Below are 24,930 nucleotides of genomic sequence, written 5' to 3' on the forward strand. Positions count from 1 at the left end.
GTCGCTCCCTCCGGCTGGGAGTGCATCCCAGCACCAGTTCCTCCCTATAAAAGGTGGGAGGCCGGTATGTGCTGAGGCTGCAAGAAGGCAAATGGCTGTACGAGGCTCCACGTGCAGCGTAAAAAGCAGCGCCGCCGTCACGTGAGCAGCAGAGAGACCGTGTCCGCGCGCATGCGCGAGCACCTCCTTACGGTGTCGTAGCAAGCGCTCGCCTAACAATGCCAGCCTGGGCCTTCCGTGACAGCTGCGCTTGCGCAGTGGGCTTCCGATGTGCGCAGGCGCACCGTGCTCCTCTTCTCTTCTCTCTCTCCCCTCCCCCCCACCCAGTTCTTTTTTTACACATGCGCAACACGCTCCCGAGTCCCAGCTCCTCAGTTGCCGGCCAAGTCGGTTCCTCTTTTCTAGTAACTTCCCCGATTCCTGACGTCATCAGCAGGCGCCGCGGCTGAGCCGGGCTGTTTCCGTTGAACTCTCCGAGAGTGCGAGAGCTGTGGCGGCGGCGTCGCGGAGCGAGCGAGAGAGAGGAGGCCGCGAAGCGTGAGGCGAGGAGAGGGGAGGGTCTGCCTTTCCCAGCGTCCCCCGCGCGGCTGGGCTAACGAGTCCCGGAGGCCCCTCGGCCGCCCGTCCTCCCTCTCCCCTCCCCCCCTCCGCGCGCGCGCCATGTCTGAGAGCGGCGAGAGCCCTCCTGGGCCGCAGAGCCCCGACGAGACCCCCGGCCCGGCCGCCTCGGCCTCCGAGCCGCGGATCATCAAAGTCACCGTCAAAACCCCCAAGGAGAAGGAGGAGTTCGCCGTCCCGGAGACCAGCAGCATCCGGCAGGTGAGGCCGGGGACGGGGGGAGGGGCGTGGCCGGTACCACCGCGCGAGTGGGCGGCGTGTGTGTGTGTGTGTGTGTGTGTGAGGGGGGAACCGGCGTCTCCTTTATTTCCACGCCCGCCCCGGGAGAGGCGAAGACGGAACCCGGCCGGCGCCCCTGCGTCGTAGTCCGTTGGCGGGCGGAGCTCTTGCCTCACCGAAGGCCTCGGAGTGACTCGGCTGCAAAGGGAGCGCGTCTCTCTCGTCGCTCTTCCAGGTGCGTTTCCTCTAACGACTACGCCGCCGCCGGCGAGAGAGGCGGGGAGATGGCTCGCAGCCCGGTTCTGGACGACGTGTCCGTTTGCAAGCGAGGCCCGTGCGGTTCGGAGAGGCGGACTCCCGAGCAGGCGCGCGTAGGATTGAGCCGGTCGAGGAAGTCGGGGCAGGCTTGGTGGTGGCAGGCGGAGAGAGCCTGGCTGGGGAAGCCCCGGAGATGCGGTGGCTTTGTCTGGGAGGGGAACACAAAGGAGCCAGGCAGATCGGCGAGGCGGGAAGGCGGGCAAGCGACCAGCCGGTTTTAAAGTGCAAAACGGGAACCTCAGGGAAAAATGTGGACTCTGCAAACGTAGAAGATTCTCTAGTACTTTGGTGTAACGCTGCTATATAGAACACAAAAGTACAAGCTGCTCCTAGGAGGTTAAATGTGGTAGAGGATCTTGTATCTGTATATGGCTTCTATGCTGTTCCCTACATGGTGGTACTTTCTGACAGATTTTAAGTGGTCCTCTGTATCTTTTCATTCCTCGATACTTAAACTAGCACTACAGTATGGTTTTCTGATTGTATACAGTATTCTATGTATATGTACTACTGAAAAATCAGTGTGTCATTATACTTGAATATGGTAGCTGCCGAGTCATCTGCATGACTACTTCAGTGCTTTGAATTCGTTTCTTCTCAGCCTTTAATGTCTTGGACGAGTCATATTAACTAGGCCGGGTCATTTGGTAACAAAAGGCTACTGTAAAATTTTAAGATTCTAAACATACTAGCTCAAAGACAAACTTCAGAGACTAGAAGATATGTGCTAGCAAGATCTACATTGTGTGGATGAGTAGCCAATCCTTTGATCTTGCAAATGATGAGACTCCTAATCACATTGTCATTTGAATGTGCTAAGGACATTGTATAGTATGTATCTGAAATCTTAATTTTTTACAGGTGTGAGAAGACTTTCTCAAACTGACACTTGGTAGTAGAGTGGCTACCTTTGTCTAGGGTTCTGCTACCTTGATTACTGTCTAGCTCATGGAGCAAGAATATTCAATTGGGATGACACTAATTTACTACTGTCCAAACAATAATAACAGTTACACCAGTCAGTTCTGGTCATTTCATTCAGTTTTTTAAAACACTGCAGTTTTGTTGCTTCTAGGAATAGGCCATTTAATATTTAAAAACAATGCAGGTACCTCTGTTCTCTCTGGAGTTGGAATTTTTAAATTGTAAGTAACTGCAGTATAGGGTCATTTTATGTACTCACTTGGTAGTAAATAAAGTCTTGCAAGTCTTTAAAAAGAGCTTGTGGATTTCAGTTTTCTTCCATTGCTATTAACACTGGACTCCTTGTAATAGGTACAAAGTGGTAAACTTTGTTTGACTCCTTGATGTAGAAGGAATTTATGAACTCTTGTCCACAAATGACTTGCATTTATAAATTACTTAAGTTTCCCTACTTAGAATATGCAGGATGTATATCTTGGTTATGGCTATTTTAATTAAGCTAAAACTAGTTCTACCTGAAAAACTAAGGCTTGTTATCACAAGTACTTTGTCCAGTTTAATAAACTCTTTACTATTACTTTATTTCTTGCAAGCACTTGCAAGACTTGAATTAATGATACTGGAAGCCAATTTGCATTCACCTTTTCCTCTGAATTCTGGCATATAACCCAGTTTTTGTGTATTCTTGGGAATCGCTTCCTTCAATCTCCCCATTGTAAGAAAGAACATATGAAGGTGCCTTGTAAAAAGTCAGATAATTTGTCCATCTATTTCAATATTGTCAATGCTGCCTAGCAGTGGCTCTCTAGGATATCAAACGGGTCTTTTGGAGCCCTATCTTGGCATGCAAGGGATTGAACCTGGAACCTTCTGCATGCAAAGCAGATGCTCTGTTACTGAGCCAGAATTTTATTGCTGAGCCAGAATCCTTCCAGCCACAATGCACAACTGCTGCAGTTGTTTATGGGATATGCACAGACGAACAGGGGGAAAACGTGGGGCATCAGCAGGAAAAATAACATAAATATGAAATCTAGATCAGAGTACTTGTGAAAAACCGTGAGAAAGTTCAGCTTTGGGACACATCTTTGAATAAAATCTTGAGAAATACTTGAGAGCTGTAATCCTGTTATTCCAGGTTTTCAGTCGCTGTACACCTTGGGGTACTCTTCCGGTCCTAGCTATCTTTTAAATTATGGTGGCTACTGCATAAGCACAGGAGTGGATCCTGAAGTACTTGGATTTAAGCAATTTCTATGTAATCAGGATCCTTAGTTCATGTATAATTGGAGATACATTTTGCCTATAATTTCAGCGTTCTTTCATATTACCATGATTAGCTCGAAAAAGGTTATGTTGATTTATCTAAAAACAGTTCTTAAAAATGTGTCTTACTCAGTTCATGCAGAAAGGGTGACGTCACCAATCAATAGATTAGATAGTTACTTTGATGAAATTTGCTAGTCTGTTTTGGAGATGAGCTTGTGTTATGCCTACGAACCAAAACCACCAATATTCAGGGTGCCTGGTTAGCCTGTACAAGGAACAACCATTTTGTACACTACCAAGGCATGCACAACTGCCAACATGGGCACCGCTTTCTGCCCTGGAAGGGTGCAGAACAGGTTTACGTCCAACCGCTGACATGCACAAACAGAGTTGCCTGTAGTATTGTTAGCTTCCATTCAGAAAACCCAAACTGTAGACACAATACAGTCATTTCCACAGAAATTGAAGCATTTCTTCTTTGCTTAACCTGTGAAGACAGGTGTAAGTTACTGGAAAATTGATGGTCATGAGGTCTGTCTGTGGTTGCAAAATCACAAGCCCATTGGAATCCACAAATAAAGCATGGTGTAATTGGCCACAATGTAGCATGGTCAGTGTTTTCCTTGCTTCCACAGTATGGTGCAATGCATTGCATGTTGATGTGGGTGGACTTTTTTGCTGTTTGATGTGGTATAGGTAGGACTCCTAATCAAGCCACACAGTACTCCCTTCAGCAAAAATCTAATTCATGTTCCTGAACCAATAGAATTGTGTGCTGTGATGATGGCAAGGCTAGGGCCAAAGTTAGATTCCATTTTCTTCAAGAAAATTCTATTTTTTATTGGCGGGAAAAGGACAATCATGATTTCCTGGAGTTGTAACTTTTCACATCCAGCTAAGCAAAATTATAGTAAAGAACAAGTTATTTCAGTCTCCATTGGATGATTCAAAGCTAAAAACTTTGTTTGTTTGAACAAAGACTGGTATGCATGGGTTGCAATAGTAGCTGTCCTTGGCAACATTGGTATAATCCTGATCTACTAATAGTAATCCTAACCACTAGACCTGCTGTCTGAATGTAATATAGGGCAATTGCAACCAGAAAAATCATCTGATGCTTTAGAGAGTGATCTAATTAAGCATGGTTGCTTTATTTTATATATAGCAAATAAAAGTATCTTGTGTTCATTTTTTTTGTCCCAGTACCACTGTACTTTTCCAGGACAGTTTCTACATGTTATTAAATGTTTCCATATTCTTGTTTCATTGTTTGCAGACTCCTTCCAATAATATTTACATCTATTTATTTTTTAATTTTTTTATACTGCTGTTTACCTTCAGATGTCAGGGCAGTTCACAACATAGCTTCCCTTCTCAGTGGCTTCATTATGATGATGCCAAATACTAGGTTTTTTCCTAGTTCAACATTGTTATGACTCAGTAACCAGATACAACACCCCCCAAAAAAAGGGGGGGGAGATTTTATGCAAGCATTTTCATCTTCTCCAGCTCAAAAAAAGAAATTATATAATGCTCAGGAATTTGTGCCTTCACTGAAAGTGAAATTAAAATGAATCTCCATTTTACTTTCACTTTCACTAGCAGTCTGAGGCTAAATAAGACTGGTTTGATTTAACCTGCATAGCCAGTGAGGTGGTTTCAGTTAATTACTTGATTTATTTAAGGATGATAAAATCTGTCTTTAAATACGTTAAAGGAGATAGGACAGCGGTAAATAAATAAAAACAATAATAAATAGTCGCAAATGTAGAATAATTAAAAACCAGAACAATACATAATCATTCATGGCGAAGTATTCTAAAATTATACATTTGTTGTTTCAGTGTTCTTTCAAACACAAATCAGTGGCATATATGTATTATTTCACATTAAAGTTTTGAAGCTGTCAGCCTTGCCTAATGTTATACTTGCATTTGGCACCCATTCATTTTTACTAACGAATTTATGGACCGGTTTCCACACCACAAGTTGGGCTGGATAGCCTTGGATGTGTTTGATCCAAAGCCCCTCTGTTCTCCCAAGAGGGCCCAAGATTGGGCCTGTTAACTAGGCCAACCTGGAAGTAGCACACATATTGGTTTTGTTAGACAATAGAGGTTAAAAGGAGGGGGGAACACACTGGGAAGTATCCCACTAAGTCATACCCAGAGTAGACCCATTGGAAGTAATGGACCAAATTTAGTGATGTCCATTGATTTCAATAGGTTGTATCTAGCACAGTTCTGCTGGCACAAGCAGTTTTAGCCGTGCAACTAAACTTCCCTTCCCTGTCCTCTCCCCATGCACTCCCTAAATATGTTCTGGAGAACAACAGCAGCAATTCCTCCAACTGTCTGAAGCAGTTTTGGGGGAGGGGAAGTCCATCATGTGCCATTTCATATTAAAGCCTATGAAGTTCTAAAGAGATTGGTACTTTTAGTTTTGAAATATCTAAAATCCGGACTGAGCTTTTGAGGTTTTTGTGTAGTCCAGCAAGGCCAAAAATTTCATTTTTTGAAATTTTAAACCCTCATAACTCAAAAACTGGATGAGATAAAAAATTTAAAAACAGAGACCTGGGGCCTTCTCTTATACTACTTTTAGGAAACTGAAACTGAAAGAAATATAAAATGGTGAGGTAAAAGTCCCTGGATCACTTGACATGGAATGACCCATTGAAAAGCCCCCAGTTACTGCAAAGTTTGCTCAGTCTCTAACCTTGCTGCCAAATCGGAAAAAGAATTAAATGAATAGTGATTTTCTGGAAACCGAATTCTACAGCCGATAACAGACTTGTGGTGATCTACTGGAGTAATCTGTTTCTCTACATTCCCATTGATATGTATAAACCATCTCTTAAGTATTTAGCAGCAATAACTTATAGCTAATGTGGTGTTATCTTTAAATATATATATAGAAAATGTCAGTAAAATTATTCCACACTCAGAGTGAAATCCAGTGTACTTTTAAGGCTATTGCTCCAACAGTACAATAATTTCTGCTTGTACAATTGGAATTTTCTCCACTCCCCCAAACACCCTCCTCCAATCTTTTCTAAGATTTCCTTCAACCCTGGATTAATGTTGGATGTGAAATCTCCTTAACATATGTGTGCATACTTATAATACTACATATCTTATCTTTAAAAGACATCTGAAGGCAGCCCTGTTTAGGGAAGTTTTTAATATTTAATGCTCTATTGTTTTTAACACTCGATTGGGAGCTGCCCAGAGTGGCTGGGGAGACTCAGCCAGATGGGCAGGGTATAATTTTTTTTTTATTATTATTATTATTATTATTATTACTGGTACATTGGTAATGTTTAGAAGAAGTGTATTAAATAAGTTAATCCTGAGAATGAAATTATGCACTCTTTTCCAGTTCAAGGAAGAAATCTCGAAGCGTTTCAAAGCTCACACTGACCAACTTGTGTTGATATTTGCTGGAAAAATTTTAAAAGATCAAGATACATTGACCCAGCATGGGATCCATGATGGGCTTACCGTTCACCTTGTCATCAAAACACAAAACAGGTAGGCTGGGGGGGGGGGTTATCTCCTGTTCAGTTATTCGTGGTTACTTCCATCTGTGACAGTCTTGGTCAAGTTGAATTGCTTCAGAACTGTGTTTAATTTAAACCAATAGAACAAAACAAAGCCAGTAAAAGGTTGGGTTGCTGCAAATGGCAAAGCTATCTTTATGTATCTTATATCTGTGTGTGCTTCCTGTGTAGTCTGAACTCTTGGCAGTTTGTGTAAAATTTCCAGGTGCATTTGGCTCTTCCTGCAGAAGTCATGCTTTCTCACCACTCATGTCCCATTGTAGAACTGAAGGGGTTGGTCAGTCTCAGTCTCTCTCTCTATCTGCCAAGTTATTGTCTATGTTACTTTCGCTCAAGGAGTGAAAGTGTGATGAAGGATAGGCAGATTCCAGAGAACTGGGCAAAATACAACAGTTGCACAAGCAGACAACTTTGGATAAGGCTTCAAAATCCGTCAGCCAGGTGCAAAATGCACCTATTGGCCACTTGCAACCAAGTGAAGATACCTGGGCACTAGGATGGCACCTGACATCTTCACCATCCGGAGGTGCATGCCTGGGGATCCTTGGATCTTCACTCTTTTCACACACTAGCAACACATCCTGTAGAATTCTATTTGTTATATTTTATCTGCACAATCAGAAACTGAACAGAATTGTTCTTGCCAATAAGTGCAAGAACGTAGTCTTGTTAACTCTAAGTTCTTGCACTTAACTGACAAATTTTAATAAGCTACCATTTCCAGATGGTATCATAATCTGTTTGAGTTCACACGGACAAAACTTGACCTGCAAGTTTCTCCTAGAATTTGCTTCTGTAACACATTACTGGAAAATAGCCATTGAAACACTGATCTTTAGAAGCAGATCAAGGAAGCAACAGTCCAGTTAGCTTTGTATCAGCACTGAGTAAATTGATGGAAAGAATTATTAACTGTTCATTTTTAGACACACAGAAGAACACGGTTTGATATGGAAGAATCAGCATGGTTTGTCCAAAGGGAAATCCTCGCTCAGCATGCATTGGGAGCTCTTTGAAAGTGTCAGCAAACATTGTAGTTAAGGATGATCCTGCAGACTTTATTTATTTGGCTTTCCAGAAGATGTAATGATGGCCTCTGGTATAGATGGCTTTAAAAGGGATGATGTATAGCTATTGACAGCTGTTAGTAATGATGCCCATATGAAACCTCTGGATTTGCTGGAGAGAGGCAGTGGGAGAGAACTTGCTTTCTTGTCTTTATTGTGAACCTCCTAGAAGCATCTGGTTAGCTATTGTGGGAAAACAGGATGCTAGAGTGACCCTTTGGACTGATCCAGCAGAGTTCTTATGATCACGAATGGCCAGGATTTCAGCAACATTAAGAGCTACTTTCCACATTTCACCCCAACACGAGCACTTAATATTGTGTTGGAAAGATTGTGTACCTTGGAAGGGATTAAGACTACAGGAGTGCCACTTGTAGTGACATCCTGCTACCATCATCTGCATCATTAGGAGATGTGCTTGTAATAAATAGCACAAAATCACTATATGCATCATTTGTACTTTCCCCCAATACAGTTGGTCATATTTATGTAGGAAAAAATAATTTATAAAGTCTGGTGTCACACAAGTGGAAGCCCACTTGCACAACAATATTTATTCTTCCTTTCTCCAGCCCCGCCCCCCTTTTCACAGAAATTGAGTCTACTTGCTTGTAGACACAATTGGGCAAGACCCTTTCCTCTTCTCACATGGTGGAGGAGGAGGAGAGGGAAGGGGAACATACAAACCCAAAGCTGGCTGTGGTTCATTCACTATCATTTAAAACCTAGCTAGGGTCATCTGAACTAGGCCTTTAAAACCCACACAAGGATTCACCAGTCTCTTGTTGGCATCCATCCGTCTCAAGAGACAGTGGACGAGTCAAACCGTTGGAGAGTTCCAGCGCTTGCTTTGGTTCTTAAGACACAAGTTTTTCTCTGTCCTTCCTACCAACACTTAATGGTCACACAACTCAGCCTTGTAATTAAATAACACATACTTCCTTTGATATGTAAAATATTTTGCATTCATTATGCTGATTGAAAGCCCATTTTATGCAAATGCATCCAATAAGCGTGGTAAATATTTAGAACTGGAGTGTCAGACAAATGCAGTTCTGTGAGTCAGCTCGACTCACAACGAGATATCTGACTACCAGGAAGCATTTGTGTTCGAAAGATTACTGGGCCAAGAGTAGCATCAAGACAGATTGACTGGCTTCTATATTCATCAATCTAGGGAAGAACAGCAAGCAACCCAAGCTGTTTCATGTTGGACATGAGTTAGCCGAGAAAAAATGCCTCTGCCGTTTCAAAAAGCAGATCTGGGCTTTGAGGAATTTTCATTTTCCACATGGAAAGAATCAGGAGCCTGGGATATATTCCATTCTGTGTTTACTGCCTTTTAAAAGCTTTGCTGTGTCTGTATGAGAAATGAGCCCCAGGAGCAAGAATCCTTCCCAAGTATTTTTCTTAGCAGGCTGACTAGACAGCAATCCTTTCCTGCTGTTGCATCATGTCACAGCTATTCCAACAATTGTAATACTAATTAATTAAGCAATGAGCTGCAGCAAGCATTGCATGTACTCAGAATAGACCCATTGAAATTATTAGATAAGGCTAACTTAGGTCTCTTAATTTTATCAGGTCTACTCTGAGTAGGACACAACAAATTAGTCTTATAGCATGGAAATTTGCCACGTAATTTTGCTTGTAAGTTGAATAGTGTTTTGATTCTGTAGCAGCACCATTCCCTGCATGTTGAGGAAAGTGGCTAATTGAAGTGCTAGATTTCCTTTGCCAATGTGGATTTCACAATCATCCTTTAGTTTCTCTAGCTAAATTTGAATGGTTAAGTTATTTTTTTCCTGCTGTCACCAAACCAGATTGTATCAGAAAGAGAAAGCCAGGTAATCCAATAATGAAAAGAGAATATTGGAGCTATTTAGCATGTAACTTTGAGTTTGGTAACAATGACTTTTCAACTAGCTTGTGAAATAGCGCAGATGATTACGTGAATGCAAATACTATTTGTCTTCCAGCCCTGTACCTCTGATAAACATTACAGAGACCTGGCAAGCAGCCTATTCAGTAGGAGCTGATCTAAGTTTTTAGTGCTCTTGCTTTCATCTTTCTTTTTCTGGCCAGTATATGCTACTTGCATATAAAAGTATGAGGCCTTTAATACAATAACTACAGACTACAGATGCCTGTTGAACTACATGCAAAATTGATATATTCTCATTTAACCATGGGTTATTAAGAGCTGGTAATGGGTTGGTGCAAAGGTTTTCAACCTTTTTTAGTCCATGGCTCCCTTGACCAACTACATTCCGTCTGCAGCACCCCCGTGGGGCTCAGGAGCCCAGTTATGTCACCCCTTGCCTGCAGACCTGGCAGCCTCTCACCTTTTTTTGAACACCCTTGTGGAGTGTTCCCTCAGCCTCCTCTCTCCTCTTCTTGGGAGTTTTCCGGGCACCAGCTGCTGCTGTTCCTGGTCTCTGAGCTGCACCCCTCTGCCCCAAAGAGAGGTGCCACCTCACACTGCCCCATAGGGGCCTGGGAAGAGGTTGCCCTCCAACCTTAGTGACCCAACGAAGACTGGCCAAAAGTGGATGTAAGGCCAGCACCTTACCTAGGGAGGCAGCAGCGGACGCTGCCAGGCCTGCATGGCGGAAAGGCTCTCCTTCAGCACTGGGCACTCAGCTCCCAGGCAGGCCTTGCACACAGCAAGCACAAGAAAGTCCAGCGTGGCACCTGCCTGCCCGTTGAGCCTTCCACTTGTCCATCCAATCCCAAAAACAAGGGCGGGTGGAATGGCTGGCTGGGCTCCCTTGCCCACTTGCTTGCTTACTCCAAGGCTGCCTCAGCTCCTGGTAACCAGCACCCCCTGGCCAGCCCAGAGGCACCATTCGCCTGCTGAGCTTGAGGCCAGGGCTGCTGCAACAAAAAGCTGTGCAAGACTTTGGGAGGCAGAGACACGAGAAGGCATCAGAGGAGGGAAGGAAGGAAAGGGGGACAGAGGCCAGTGTTGCCCGCGGCACCCCTGACCATCATTTAAGGCACCCTAGGGTGCCATGGCACACTGGTTGAAAACCACTGGGTTGGTGTGTCATGTGCTGTACACCAATGGTCATTAACTTTTTCAGACCAAGGGCTTCTCTCTATCAGCACCAGACTGTATACTCTTACATATTGAAATAAAGCTACTAAGTATATTCCTCTCTGTAGTAGGACCACATGCAAACAATGGAATCTTCTCCGTGCAATGATCAAAAGTAAACTAGCTGTAGTCTCCTTTGCATATGGCTACCTTATCCCCGTTTGTTTTTGCCTTCACTTTCATCTTAAGGAAAAACCCTAACAGCGAACAAAATGTTGGTGGTACTTAACTTGTGTGACTTGTTTTAGGTTGGAATACAACCTACATATTGGTCCTGACCCACTTGCTGAAGACCACCCTACTACTAGAAGACACTTTACCATATCATTTCCTCATTTGTAGTGCATTTCTTCTCCCGTGGTAGGCAAAAAATAGAGCCCTGCGTTTAATTTTATGTTCAGGAAATACTATTGAAGTGATCTATTAAAATATGAATGAATAGTTCTGGTTTAATAGTTCGTGTTTAACATAATTGTAAAATGAGAGAATTGAATTGCTAGATATTTGTAAATTGGCCTTTCCAATAATCTTTTTGTTTTGAATCTCCTTTAAATTTCCTCATTAGTTGAAGTGTTCTTGTTCTATATGTCTTTAGATCACATGACAATTCAGCTCAGCAAACGACTACTGCAGGGAGTACTGCTACCACAACAGCATCCACCAGTAGCTCTACAAATTCAACAAACACCAGCCCTTTTGGTTTGGGTAAGGCTCCATAGTGTTCTAGAGCTTCTTGAATAAGAATGCTGCTTTTCTAACGTAGTTCGGTTGTTTCAATCGTACAAATAACTTTTTCAAACATATTTATCTTGCTGTAGCTATATTTTTCAAGTAAAATTTATATTTGTATGTTTTATAGAAGCTTTTTCTTACTAGTTTTTAGTGAGTAGCCGTGAGACCGAATGTACGATAATCTTTTCTCACCTTTAAATAAGGAGCTGTAGAAAAATCTGCTGGGTAGCTTAAGAGAATAAGAAGTTGGGTGTTTTCCAATTGAGCTCTAGCTGAATATGATTATACTGTTGGATTACTAAATACATGTGTTCTCTTGAGCGAATAGATGTGTGTAGTCCTAGGAATAAATGGTTCTAGGATCAGTTGAATGCCTTCCTGGAGTCTGTAGTGAAATCCAGTGGTATCTACCAATGGATCAAACACTGCAAGTGGAAGAGATTTCCTCTCTTAAGGCCGTCCCCAGAAGGTCTTCTGGGGTGTTTGTTTTTCTTTCTTCTTGTTAAAAGTCACAAATAAATATAAACAACAATAAACAGATTCAGAGTGCACAGGGGCTGCAGGAGAGTAAAGAGGAAGGAGAAACCCATTGTACGAGTGGAGGTCTGATTGCACAACATTGGAGGTGCGCATACAGCTGTACATGTTTCAAGCTGTACTTTTCCAAACAGTCAATGGAATGGCCCTAGGCCAGGGGAGATCTTGCTACTGTGTTCCTGCTCTCCTTCTGAGCACATTCTGCAGGACATACTGTGCGAACAGGACTAGTGACTATCAGGTTTCAATAAAAGGTGTTAGTTTTTTGTGTTGTCAAGACAACTGTAAAGCACTAATTAATAGTACTGAATGGCCCAGTGTAGCTTTTTCACTGAATAAAGGAAAACAAATGATAAACGCTGCATCTTCTCACAAGCAGGAGGGGGATCTGATTAGCAGTTCAAAATATCAGTGGTAAACTGCTTTTAATACAGCTTAGGGTCAGACTAGTTATTACCAAGTTATTCTAGGCATCAATATACCAGTGCCCCAAATCTGAGTACTAAAATCAGAGAGCAGCAGTATGTTTGGAATAAATTGTATAATTTTTGGCAGTTTTGTACAATCCACCTTGATTTACTTCATTGCCAAAGTATGTTCAGTGCTATGTGAAATAACTGGCGCTATGAGTTCTTAACATGTAATTAATGTAGGCGGGACAAAACTTTGGTGCAAATGTTTGGCTTCATTCAGTTAGTTAGAGATGTTTCTGTTTGATAACGGAGAGAATGTATTGAATGTCCAAGAAAAGATAGAAGTTAAAACAGGAATTTTGTGGAGGGAGATAGAGCTCCACTGGAAGTCTTTTCAATATTTGACCCTTCAAGAAATACATTCTGAATCAAAAGGATTGGAGCTTGCTTTTAAAACTAACAGAATATGCCTCTTTATATATATTTTATATTGAGAGAAGATTGAGAACAGCAACTCCTTTTCTTCATGTATAACTGAACAAACAAATGTGTTGTCTTGAATATTGCAACCCTAGATAAAATGTGGGTAAAAGCAAATTGCTGTCCCAATAAAATTGGGGAGAGGGAGAGAATTCTTATTTATTTTTATTACATTTCTATCCTTGTTTCCTTTTGTGAAACTCAAGGCGTACATGGCATTTCCGTGCAGTCACTAAGACTTAGGCTAGCTTCAGCAAAATTGCTGCATCATGTGTATACAGACCAGGCTGCAGGGGACCTGTGCAAAACTTCCCCTCTCCAGAATTAGTTCTGATAAAAAACTTCTGGCAGATAACATTTATAGGGTGTTATTGAAATATTCAGATACTTAGAATGCAGTCAGTTTTGTCAGTGTCCTAGTCCTTATTTTCAGTAGACTTATTAGTTACCCAATACTTCATAATACAAGTTGTCAATCAGTTGAATATGAAAACCAACACCGGGATAGAGTATTTTGGGGGTGCTGCTGCTAGAAAATGTTTTCTGTTGTTTTATGATACGAGAAACATTTGCACAAATAGAAACTGATGTAGGAACATGCTTAGAAAGTGCATTTTCTTCTTTCTCCCCCCCCCCCCCCCAAGGTGGTCTTGGAGGACTTGCAAGTCTGAGTAGCCTAGGCCTGAACACATCAAACTTCTCAGAATTACAGTCTCAAATGCAACGACAGCTTATGTCCAATCCAGAGATGATGGTTCAGATTATGGAGAATCCCTTTGTTCAGAGCATGCTTTCAAATCCAGACCTAATGCGACAGTTAATTATGGCTAATCCTCAGATGCAGCAGTTGATACAGCGAAATCCAGAGATCAGCCATATGCTTAATAATCCAGATATAATGAGACAGGTATGTGAATAAGTTGATCTATAAAGTAGGTGTTTGCAGTTTGTATACTGATTCATCTCTGCACACTACAAACAAATTCTGTGACATACTATGTTTAACATAACTGCTGAAACATTTGCTAAGAGTGTTTTTCTTGTTTTTGCCACTTCCCCAAATTAAAAACTTACTTTCAATTGACTTTTCAAACCATTGGTCCATTTAGCCCAGTAATGTTAACCAGGGCTGGCTGTGACTCTCCCAAGTTCTTAGGCAGAGGCACTTTCCAGGTCTGCCTACCTGAGATCCTTTAATTGGATTTGCCACAGATTGAACCTGGAAACTCATGCAAAACATGTGCTCTGCCATTGAACGAAACAGGTTAAGGACCAGCACCATTCACCCTGACCATGTTGGGTGATCATCCATGAGTTCCTAAACAATAGTGCCCTGAATGTGCACTCCTCCATCTCCCCTGCTAATATTCTTAGCTTCTTTATCGACTTTAAGAGAGAGTTGTCCACTTCAGACATAGTGGAGTACCCTGGCTTAATGCAAGGTAGTGTCTGCACTGATAGTATGTGGCAAAAAGGAGTGTAAAGTGCCAAACTTGAGGTAGCGCCTGTTGTATTTTAACTACACTGCATACCTAGCAGTTCGAAAGCACGTCAAAGTGCAAGTAGATAAATAGGTACCGCTCCAGCGTTTCCGTGTGCTGCTCTGATTCACCAGAAGCGGGTTAGTCATGCTGGCTACATGACCCGGAAGCTGTACGTGGGCTCCCTTGGCCAATAAAGCGAGATGAGCGCCACAAGCCCAGAGTCGGCCACGACTGGACCTAATGGTCAGGGGTACCTTTATATTATATTTATATAAAACCTTTATATTCAGCAATCAGAAGAGCCACACAGCCAATTCTATGCTTCCAGGGGAGTTTTGGATTTAGTTTTGCTCAAATACTTTTGAAACTGACTAATTAAAAAAGAAAAGAAAAGCTTAATACCAGCTGGGTTGTAAACATTTCTTTAAAAATAAGTCCACTCTACATTTGCAAGCCTCTGCACACCCCTAAAGTAGCTCATTGGACCCCGGTTTTAGACCTTTAAGAATAGTTGTATTTCTAATGTGAACTATTTTATTTCCCAGACTTTAGAACTTGCTAGAAACCCTGCAATGATGCAAGAAATGATGAGAAACCAGGACCGTGCCTTGAGCAACCTTGAAAGTATACCTGGTGGTTATAATGCTTTGCGACGCATGTATACAGATATTCAGGAGCCAATGCTCAATGCAGCACAAGAGCAGGTGAGGAGGACTGGTGGTGAGGGCCCAAGCTGAGTTAAAGTGTTTTACCTCAGGTACAAATAAGGATTTGTCCCTGCTTGGATTCTTTTTTTTTATTTTAACCTTTGTTTCATTCAGAGCTGCTGCCAAAAACAGCAACCATGTGTTGAGTGCTCTTCCCACTTCCTGTAATATTTCACTACATTTGACCTTTGCCATTTCCCTGCCAGCCACAGTCAGTGATGTGGACTGGGGATGGGAGAGCATAAGACATGATTTCATTATCTGTTAAATTTATACTTCCTCTCAAAGGAGTCCTGGGTGACCAACTTACGATAAAACAATAGAGTTAAAAATAAAATCAAGCAGGTAATGAAGCTTCATGACATCTAACAGTGTCTAAATGTTATATATGATGGGGGAGAATAATCACAAGGCTGCTGTTTTTCAGCTACAGCCCAATAGTTCTGGTCTAAGGTGAAGAAATGGTTCAACTTTAAATATGTTATTTTATTTCCTTGGTGCTTCAACAGCTTTGGAGTATAACATTCTGCTTTTAAAAAATTAGGGTGGTTCACTTAAGTTACATCAGATCGTGGGTCAGACTAAAAGTCTGTCTAGTCCAGCCTTGTGTTCTCACTGTGGTCAAGCAGGTATTAGTAGGAAGCTTGCAAGCAGGGCATGAGTACAGCAGCCCTCTCCCACATGTGTTCTCCAGTAACTGGCACTCACAGGCCGACTCCCTCTGACAGTGGCGGTGGCAAGTAACCATCATGGCTAGTAATGATAGCCTTATTTTCCATATACTTGTCTAATCTCCTTTTAAAGCCATCCAAGCTGATGGTCATTACTGTATCTTGTGAGACTGAATTCTATAGCTTAACTCCGTGCTGTGCTATAGCTTAATCTCTGGATGGCCAGAATCTTTCAGCTTCGTTGGATGGCCTTCATTGGATGTTCTTGAAAATGACTGAAAACATTGCTGAATGTTTTGCCTTCAGATACATGCCCTGCTCCTCAGTTGCTTGTTCAGATAGAAGAAAGAGATGGTGTAAGGTGCTCCATCTGGACAACATCTGGGGACTACAGGTTTCCCACCTGTAACTTAAACTGCACCAGGCAAGGAAGTGTCCCAAATTAGTTTTGAAAGGTAGCTTATAGTAGGACTCTAAAACAAGAAGAAAACTCATTACAGGCCTTATTGGCTGCTTACGGTGTGCTGTAGGAACTATAAAATAATGGGACCGCTAATCTTGACCATGGCCACTGCAAAATCTTGAGCAAGCTGTTGGCAACTCTTCTAGGGACCACAGTTCTTTAACAAGCAGCAAAGCAGTGCAATCATGGTCATGCACCTAAGTGTGTATTCAGGGACTTCTCCAAAGCAGGTTCTGTTGAATAAGAATGCTTCTCCTTAATCCTGTTTATCCATAAGCACTTTTCTTTTGTAGTTTGGGGGCAACCCATTTGCTTCATTAGTAAGCAATTCATCAGGTGGAGACAGCCAGCCATCTCGCACAGAAAACCGAGACCCATTGCCAAATCCTTGGGCTCCTCCGTCCACCACACAGAGCTCCCCAAACAATAGCAGCAACAGCGGAGACAGTGGGGGAGGCAGCAGTGTTGGAAACAGCAGCACTGGAAACACAGGGCAAAGCTCAACAATGCCGAATTTGGGACCAGGTCTAGGAGGTATGTTCACTACACGGCAGTTATATCGGCTTCCTTGCAAAATGATAGCCCCCAAGGGCATGGCTGTTAGCTCTTTTCTCAATTCGGTTTGGACTTCAACTTCAATTATGAGTTAAATGTAACTTTTCAAGGAGTAATGGCTACTGTCCACTACAAAGCAGCCACAATTTGTTGGCTTTTCTTTTTGCCGTTGACTTGTGTGTCACTTTGTTAACTCACAACTGCTACCGCATCCCTGAATTGCTGAAAGTTGTCTCCTCCTCTTTAAAGCTGGCATGTTCAACACACCCGGAATGCAGAGCTTGTTGCAGCAAATAACAGAAAACCCACAGTTGATGCAGAACATGTTGTCTGCCCCCTACATGAGAAGCATGATGCAGTCATTGAGCCAGAATCCTGATCTTGCGGCCCAGGTAAGTCCTGAAGTGCATAAAGATTTGGAATGCAGTGTTGTTGCTGGTATGGTATCCTATCCTGGACATCTACAAATATATTTTTCCAAGTCTCTCATTTTATCCAAATTGTCATTCTGGAAGGGCTGTAGCTCAGAGTTAGAGAGTATGGTTCAATCTCTCTGACATCTCCAGGTAAGGATAGGAATGTCCCCTGTCTGAAGCCTTGAAAAGTGGCTGCTAATGAACTGAGCCAGATTGAGCAATGGTCTGATTTGGTATAAGGCGCTTCCTGTGTTCCAACATACTGATGGGATGTTACTGGATTATTAGTTGTAGCTGGAGGCTGTTCCAAAGCTTTTTGTTCCTTGGATAAATTGATGTAGACGAGCCTTGTAAACAAGATAAACTTGTACATAGCCAGATCACCACCAGCAACAAAAACTACAGCCACACTGGCTCCCAGATTGTAGACATGGTCCTTGTGGATCCCACTGGTCAGTCCGTCCTGTTTTAAACCCTATAACATCAACACAGTTGTGCAGATTCTCTGACTATCCTGTGACTGACAACTTCTGTTTCATTGCTCCTGACTTCTAGCTGCTCTTGGGACTACTGCTACTAATTGCCTTTTCTAGCAGGTCTAGTGAACTGGTTTTTTGTTTTTAATCTATCCTGCTTTTCAAGATAACTCCTTACAAAGTACAGGTGAAACTTGAAAAATTAGAATATTGTGGAAAAGTTCATTTATTTCAGTAATTCAACTTAAAAGGTGAAACTAATATATGAGATAGACTCATGACATGCAAAGCAAGGTATGTCAAGCCTTTATTTTTTATAATTGTGATGTTTATGGCGTACAGCTGATGAAAACCCCAAATTAACAATCTCAGAAAATTAGAATATTAAATGAAATCAGCAAAACAAGGACTGCAAATAGAGCAATATTGCACCTCTGAGAAGTAGAAGCATGCATATGTACTCAGTACTTGGTTTGGGCCCCTTTTGCATCAATTACTGCCTCAATGCGGCGTGACATGGATGCTATCAGCCTGTGGCACTGCTGAGGTGTTAGGGAAGACCAGGAAGCTTCAATAGCAGCCTTCAGCTCTTCTGCATTACTCGGTCTCATGTCTCTCACCTTTCTCTTGGCAATGCCTCATAGCTACGTTGACCCTGGACTTAATGAAGCACAGTGGACCAACACCAGCTGATGACATGGCTCCCCAAATCAACACAGACTGTGGAAACTTCACATTGGACTTCAAGCATTGTGTGCCTCCCCATTCTTCCTCCAGACTCTGGGTCCTTGGTTTCCAAATGAGATGCAAAAGCTGCTCTCATTAGAAAAGAGATTTGGGGAGCCATGTCATCAGCTGGTGTTGGTCCACTGTACTTTATTAAGTCGAGGGTCAACGTAGCTGTCTTCCAGGAGATTTTGGAGCACTTCATGCTTCCTTCCGCAGACGAGCTTTATGGGGATGCTGATTTCATTTTCCAGCAGGACTTTGTCACCTGCCCACACTGCCAAAAGTACCAAAACCTGGTTCAATGCCCATGGGATTACTGTGCTTAATTGGCCAGCAAACCCGCCTGACCTGAACCCCACAGAGAATCTATGAGGCATTGCCAAGAGAAAGATGAGAGACATGAGACCGAGTAATGCAGAAGAGCTGAAGGCTGCTATTGAAGCTTCCTGGTCTTCCCTAACACCTCAGCAGTGCCACAGGCTGATAGCATCCATGCCATGCCGCATTGAGGCAGTAATTGATGCAAAAGGGGCCTGAACCAAGTACTGAGTACATATGCATGCTTCTACTTCTCAGAGGTCCAATATTGCTCTATTTGCAGTCCTTGTTTTGCTGATTTCATTTAATATTCTAATTTTCTGAGATTGTTAATTTGGGGTTTTCATCAGCTGTACGCCATAAACATCACAATTATAAAAAATAAAAGCTTGACATACCTTGCTTTGCATGTCATGAGTCTATCTCATATATTAGTTTCACCTTTTAAGTTGAATTACTGAAATAAATGAACTTTTCCACAATATTCTAATTTTTCAAGTTTCACCTGTAGCTTACAAAACTCAAAAGCAATATCACATCTTGCCCTGCTTGGGGGCCTTTTCTCCTGCACTTCAAACTGCATCCTGTAGCTCATTTTTGGTGGTTAGATGTTTGTCTTTCTGAGGAGCCAGCAAAATGTGCTGAAGGATCAGGTTGGAGGGAACAAAAGCTGAACCTTGCTGGTACATAACCCTCACCCCACCCTCTGCACCCCTGGCTCCCTTTTTTGTTGTTGTTTTTCTTTGGCTGTGCTTAATTTTGTAAAATGCTGTCAGACACCCATCATTTTGAAGAGTATGTATGGGAAAGCCTTTATCAGAAACCAGCTTTTCAATACCAGGCATGTGTGAAGCACTAGTATCAGAATAATGCTTCTGAGTATATGCCCAGTGAGCATGTCTCACCACTGAATAAATGCAGCTAGTGGCACACAGAGCAGAGTGGTAGGGAGAGGAAAACAGATTGCTGGCTTGCTTTAGGGGCAGTTAGGGGGAGTGGAAAAGGAAAATGAGATGGCTAGCAGGCTTGGGGATACTATGGAGGAGAGAGAAGTGTGGCTGCTCGCTGCAGTTAATTGATGGAAGGGGAAGTTTTTAAGTTGACTGAGGCATGTGTCAATATGAGAAGGGTGTGTGTGGCTGCTTGGGGAATTTGAGGGGTGGGATGGATGGAGGAATGAGAATAAGCAAGCTTTGATCCTACCTGTAAGGCTGCCAATTTCTGGTGGAGTTTATAATTCTGCAGCTTTTTACAGATAAAATACTCACTTATCCCTACAGATGATGCTGAATAACCCTTTGTTTGCTGGGAATCCTCAGCTTCAAGAGCAAATGAGACAACAAATTCCAACTTTCCTTCAACAAGTAAGCCACCTATTAGGTTCTTATCACAATTCTTTCCTTAAAATGATTCCATTCTTAATCCTAAATGGTTACAAAGGTTGCAAACCACTTTGTGGTTGCAAAGGTGTAGAACCATCATGCAACCACCCAAAGTATTTTACTGGTCTCCAGGGGTTCATCCATTTGCACATATTTCCATAACCAATTGTTACCAAATGATCATTTTGACATGTCTGCACATGTATGACGCATCATGTTTCTCTTAATAGATGCAGAACCCAGATACGTTATCTGCAATGTCAAATCCTAGAGCTATGCAAGCTTTGCTACAGATTCAGCAAGGTTTGCAGACTCTAGCAACAGAAGCACCAGGACTTATACCTGGGTAAGAGTTGGCAAGATTTTTTATTTTCATCGTCTGACTATAAGTTTGCACCCATAACATTAATGTACAAAGATGCTTGCAATTTAAGAGTTTGGCTTCTGAATAGGTAACTAATTTTTAGTAAGGAATAATTTGAGGTTCTGATTTCGTGAAGAATTTGATAGTTGGGTGTTCCTTATTTGTGTTACAAATAAAATTCTTGTTTGTGGTAAACTGAGGTACAATTCTTACCTCTCAGGTATCAATAACTTGAATGTCTCTTCTATTTTGTGCAGATTTAATGCTGGAATAGCTGGATTAGGAAACTCTGGCTTAGGAAGTGCTGGACTTGGGAGCACTGGCCTTCCTACTGCAACAGCCGTGCCCACTTCCGTCCCAAGTGAAACGACAAGTCCAGCGTCAGGAACTGGTGAAACTGGACACCAGCAGTTTGTTCAGCAGATGTTGCAGGCTCTTGCTGGAGCCAACGCTCAGGTAACATAGTAGATTGTTATGTTTTTATTTCTCTCCTATTGTATCACTAAAATAAGCAATCAGCATATACAGCTTTCAAGTCTATTCACCGAGAAAGCTGCAAGTTTTGTTGATGAAACAATAACCTTTTGTTTTCTAAACCACTGTCCTATGTAAAGGGCCCTTTGCTCAAGATTCTGCTTAATCTTTGGGTTCTACAAGTATGCTAGGACCCTGACTACCTCCCTGAAAGATGTGTCCCCATTTCCCATGAGATGGCTGGACTTTCCTTCTTGCTGATGAAGTCCAAGTAGCATTATATTCCTTGAGTTAAATAGATAGGCATATCTGAAGTCTGGTCCCTAAAACCTCAGCTTCAGGAACTAATTGAAATACTTGATAGCCCCAGTGAAAATATCAGTGTCAGTGTCCTCAGAATAGGGGGGAACCTTTGAATCCTTTTAACTTTGAAACCTGTCCATCCTTCAGCAACTGCTTCAACATTTTTCATTTCAGCCTGTTTAGAAAAATAGTTATTTGCAAAAAGACTGGCTGAACTTTTATTTTTTTCCTCACTTTGGCTCCTTCTTTAGTTTTGCATGTTGGGTAGATATGTTTGTACAGAAATAACACCAATTTATCTTTTTATCTTTTTAGCAATTACAAAATCCAGAAATCAGATTTCAGCAGCAACTGGAGCAGCTCAGTGCAATGGGCTTTTTGAACCGTGAAGCAAACCTACAAGCTCTAATAGCAACAGGAGGTGATATCAATGCAGCCATTGAAAGGCTACTGGGTTCCCAACCATCATAGCAACATTTCTGAAACTTGAAAAATGTAATTTATTTTTGATAACAGCTCTTAAATCTTTAAAATACCAGATTTCATTCTGACTCTTGGGAATTGTCTTGTTCTAACTAAACCCAGTCTGATGCATTAAGGTGGAGTGCAGTAGTTTTCTTCGAACAGTGGGAATCAATGCTTTTCACTTGGTTGTTGCATGCATCAAACACTTCTTCATTCTGCATTTATTGTGATTTTTTTAAAAAAGGAAATTGCTTATACAGTTGGGTGACCAGGTTTTATCTGACCTTCAACTGTCCAATTTAGTTGCTTCTTAAACATTAGCCTTTGATAGTAATTTATGTAGAATACAAATTAAAGAGGAAACTAATTGAAGCTATGATTTGTGGGTACATATTGCTTATTGTGACTTGGCATGTCTCTCTTGCTAGGAAAATGCTGTAAGATTTATACCACTTGATTTAGCTACTTTCTTGCTCTTTTGTCTCTATAAAAAAATGTATAACACGGAAACAATATTTTTCCAAGCAAATCTTCATCTCAAAGCCAGAATAAGTGAAAGACATGAGACACCGCCAATGGAGTAGAATCTTACAGCATCTTTAGCAAGTATCTCTTAGCAGAAGTGCTTTGGCAAATTCTTTTAAAATACTAGGATTGCTGACCTGATCTTTACAACTGTACAGAAACCTGCATTGTAACATTGTCTCAAATATTCACAAGGATTGATTGTAAATTACCTTCGTCTTTGTGCAGATTGAAGGGGCACAGCCTTTTGCTCTGAAACTGCTTTTGCCTAAAGCTCTTTGGCTTCCCCCTTGAGATTCTAACTTGCATTATGATTTGTAATTGGACGCATACTTTCACTGACACTGTCATGTGATATTCTAATTACTTTTAACCACCATGTAAAAATACTGTATATCTTTTGGGTTTTTATTGGTAGTTATTTCTCTTGTGCACAGGTAATAAATGAATTAAACTTCTTTGTGAGCAATTATTTGCAGTCATTTTATCCCTAGCGGCAGACATTCAAGCCACCATATTTAAGGCTGGGACCAGCTTTGTTCATCTTGCCCTTAATAGTAGCTTTCATTTGGAGTTCTTTTCAATATGCAATGATGAAGATTATTGTCATAAAGCAGGCGCCTCTCACTGGTGTGAGCTCCTAACAGTCTGTCAAACATTTTTTAAAACTGTTACTAAGGGCTCCATGTAGGCATTTCTGATACTCTATACCAGCAGATGTGTTCCTGAATCCTTTTCTTTGGAGACCCCTAAACCACAGGGAAGATGGTGTTTATTGGAACCCTTCTTGTAAGAATGATAAACATCATGAAGTGGCTCACTTGAGATGAAAAAATCATGTAAAAAATGTAAATTACTCATTTTAACCTACATCCCTGCATCTAGGTTCATTTAATAGAAAAATGTGGACTTGCATTTTAGGGTTTGCCTGTTGTTATACCACAAGAGGGCACTCTTTATTTGAATTTTGTGAGACTTGAGTAGTCAAAACATGAAGCAATTGTTATAATAGTAGCTGGGGGGGAGTTAAATGTTCAGATTTCTCAATAATAAAAAATCTACCTTTGCTTCCATGAGGGAGGCTCAAGTGAAGCAAATGTTGTATCACCTCTAGGGTTTTTTATCCCTTCCCAATTTTACTTTGGTGACATGATGGCTCTACAAATGTGAGAACCTCTATTGCTAGAAGTATTGAGGTCATGTATTTCAATTTGTTTTAACTTGTTTTATGTGTGTTTCAAACAGCTGTATGCAGCTGGCTAAAAACATTTATTACATAACTTCATGCATGTAGATCCCCCCCCCCCCCGGAATATAAATTCTTAACCCAAATTGCTGGCACAAAAAAATCTACTGGTTAGATTTTCACACTGGGTGGTATCCATTGCTAGTCACTCAGAGTAGACACGCTGGAATCAAGTAAGTTAAACCAATTGTATTTGGTCTACTTCAGTATGACTTATTTGGCTACCCCCATTTCCCCAAAAGCAAATTAAAAGTGTGTGCTCTAGAAATTTCTTAATGTTCTATTGAAGTTAGTGAGTCATAGCCTGTAGACAGTGGTTAATTTCAGCTGGTAATGGAGCACAATTTCATGTCAAAGAACGTGGCTTGTAGATTAGAAATTGTGTAGCTTATCAGAGTTGCAGTATCAGAGACTTTTCACACTTGGCCCTTGGAATACTCTAGAATTGTTGGAGGCAAAATAGTTATGGCTTAGAAACTTAAAACACTTACTAAAGAGAAAAAATGCCAAAGTTCCCTTCACAGCTGACGATCAGTACAACTGATGATGGGATGATTCTAGAGTTAATATCTGTATATTATGAACATCTCGTTGTGACTTGTGTGTGACTTGGTACAGTCAAGATAATACTGTGACACACCGAAAAACGAAACTATATCCACATCCTTTGCTTCCCTACTAGAGTGACTTTTTAAACATCTGTCAGCTGCTATTTTCAGTTTTTGTGGAACTCTGCAATCTTAACTCGTGGAGGTGGTAAACATGAGTCTGCTGTCACTTTAACTGCAAGTGTTTTGACTTGTGCCACTTATTTTGCACATATCTCTGCTGTTGCTGCAGAACTAGAGACCAAGCACTTCCCCAATTCCACCTTATTCTCCCATCTGTTCTGCTGCCAGTTTCCTACCACAATAGTGGTTGTTGCCAGCTCAAAGGTGGGTGGGTGTAGAGAGAGAGAGTCAGAAATAAGCCTTGCCTCATCCGACAAGTGGAACTGTGCTTCCCTCTTCTGTTGTAGTTCCTGGAGTCAATTGAACTTTTCAGGTCAGTCTTAAGTGCTTTCGAAAATCCTCACAACTCCAGCTTGTGTACAAAAGTTACATAGCATATGAC

At 41.7% G+C, this 24,930-nt stretch overlaps 1 protein-coding gene across 1 annotated transcript; it reads left to right on the forward strand.

The window, feature by feature from the left end:
- The first annotated feature begins 176 nt into the window (after positions 1 to 176).
- UBQLN1 (ubiquilin 1) lies at positions 177 to 23,029 on the forward strand. Its single transcript, XM_083576898.1, has 11 exons — positions 177 to 819; positions 6,730 to 6,881; positions 11,673 to 11,782; positions 13,884 to 14,146; positions 15,269 to 15,427; positions 16,858 to 17,098; positions 17,369 to 17,511; positions 20,339 to 20,422; positions 20,671 to 20,786; positions 21,062 to 21,260; positions 21,897 to 23,029. Exons 1-11 carry the CDS (start codon positions 661 to 663, stop codon positions 22,050 to 22,052), a joined length of 1,782 nt encoding a protein of 593 aa, XP_083433024.1. The 5' UTR covers positions 177 to 660; the 3' UTR covers positions 22,053 to 23,029.
- The last annotated feature ends 1,901 nt before the right edge of the window (positions 23,030 to 24,930 follow it).

Source organism: Podarcis filfolensis, assembly GCF_964270895.1.
Source record: "Podarcis filfolensis genome assembly, chromosome: 11".
In the NCBI taxonomy this organism is placed as follows: Eukaryota; Metazoa; Chordata; class Lepidosauria; order Squamata; family Lacertidae; genus Podarcis; species Podarcis filfolensis.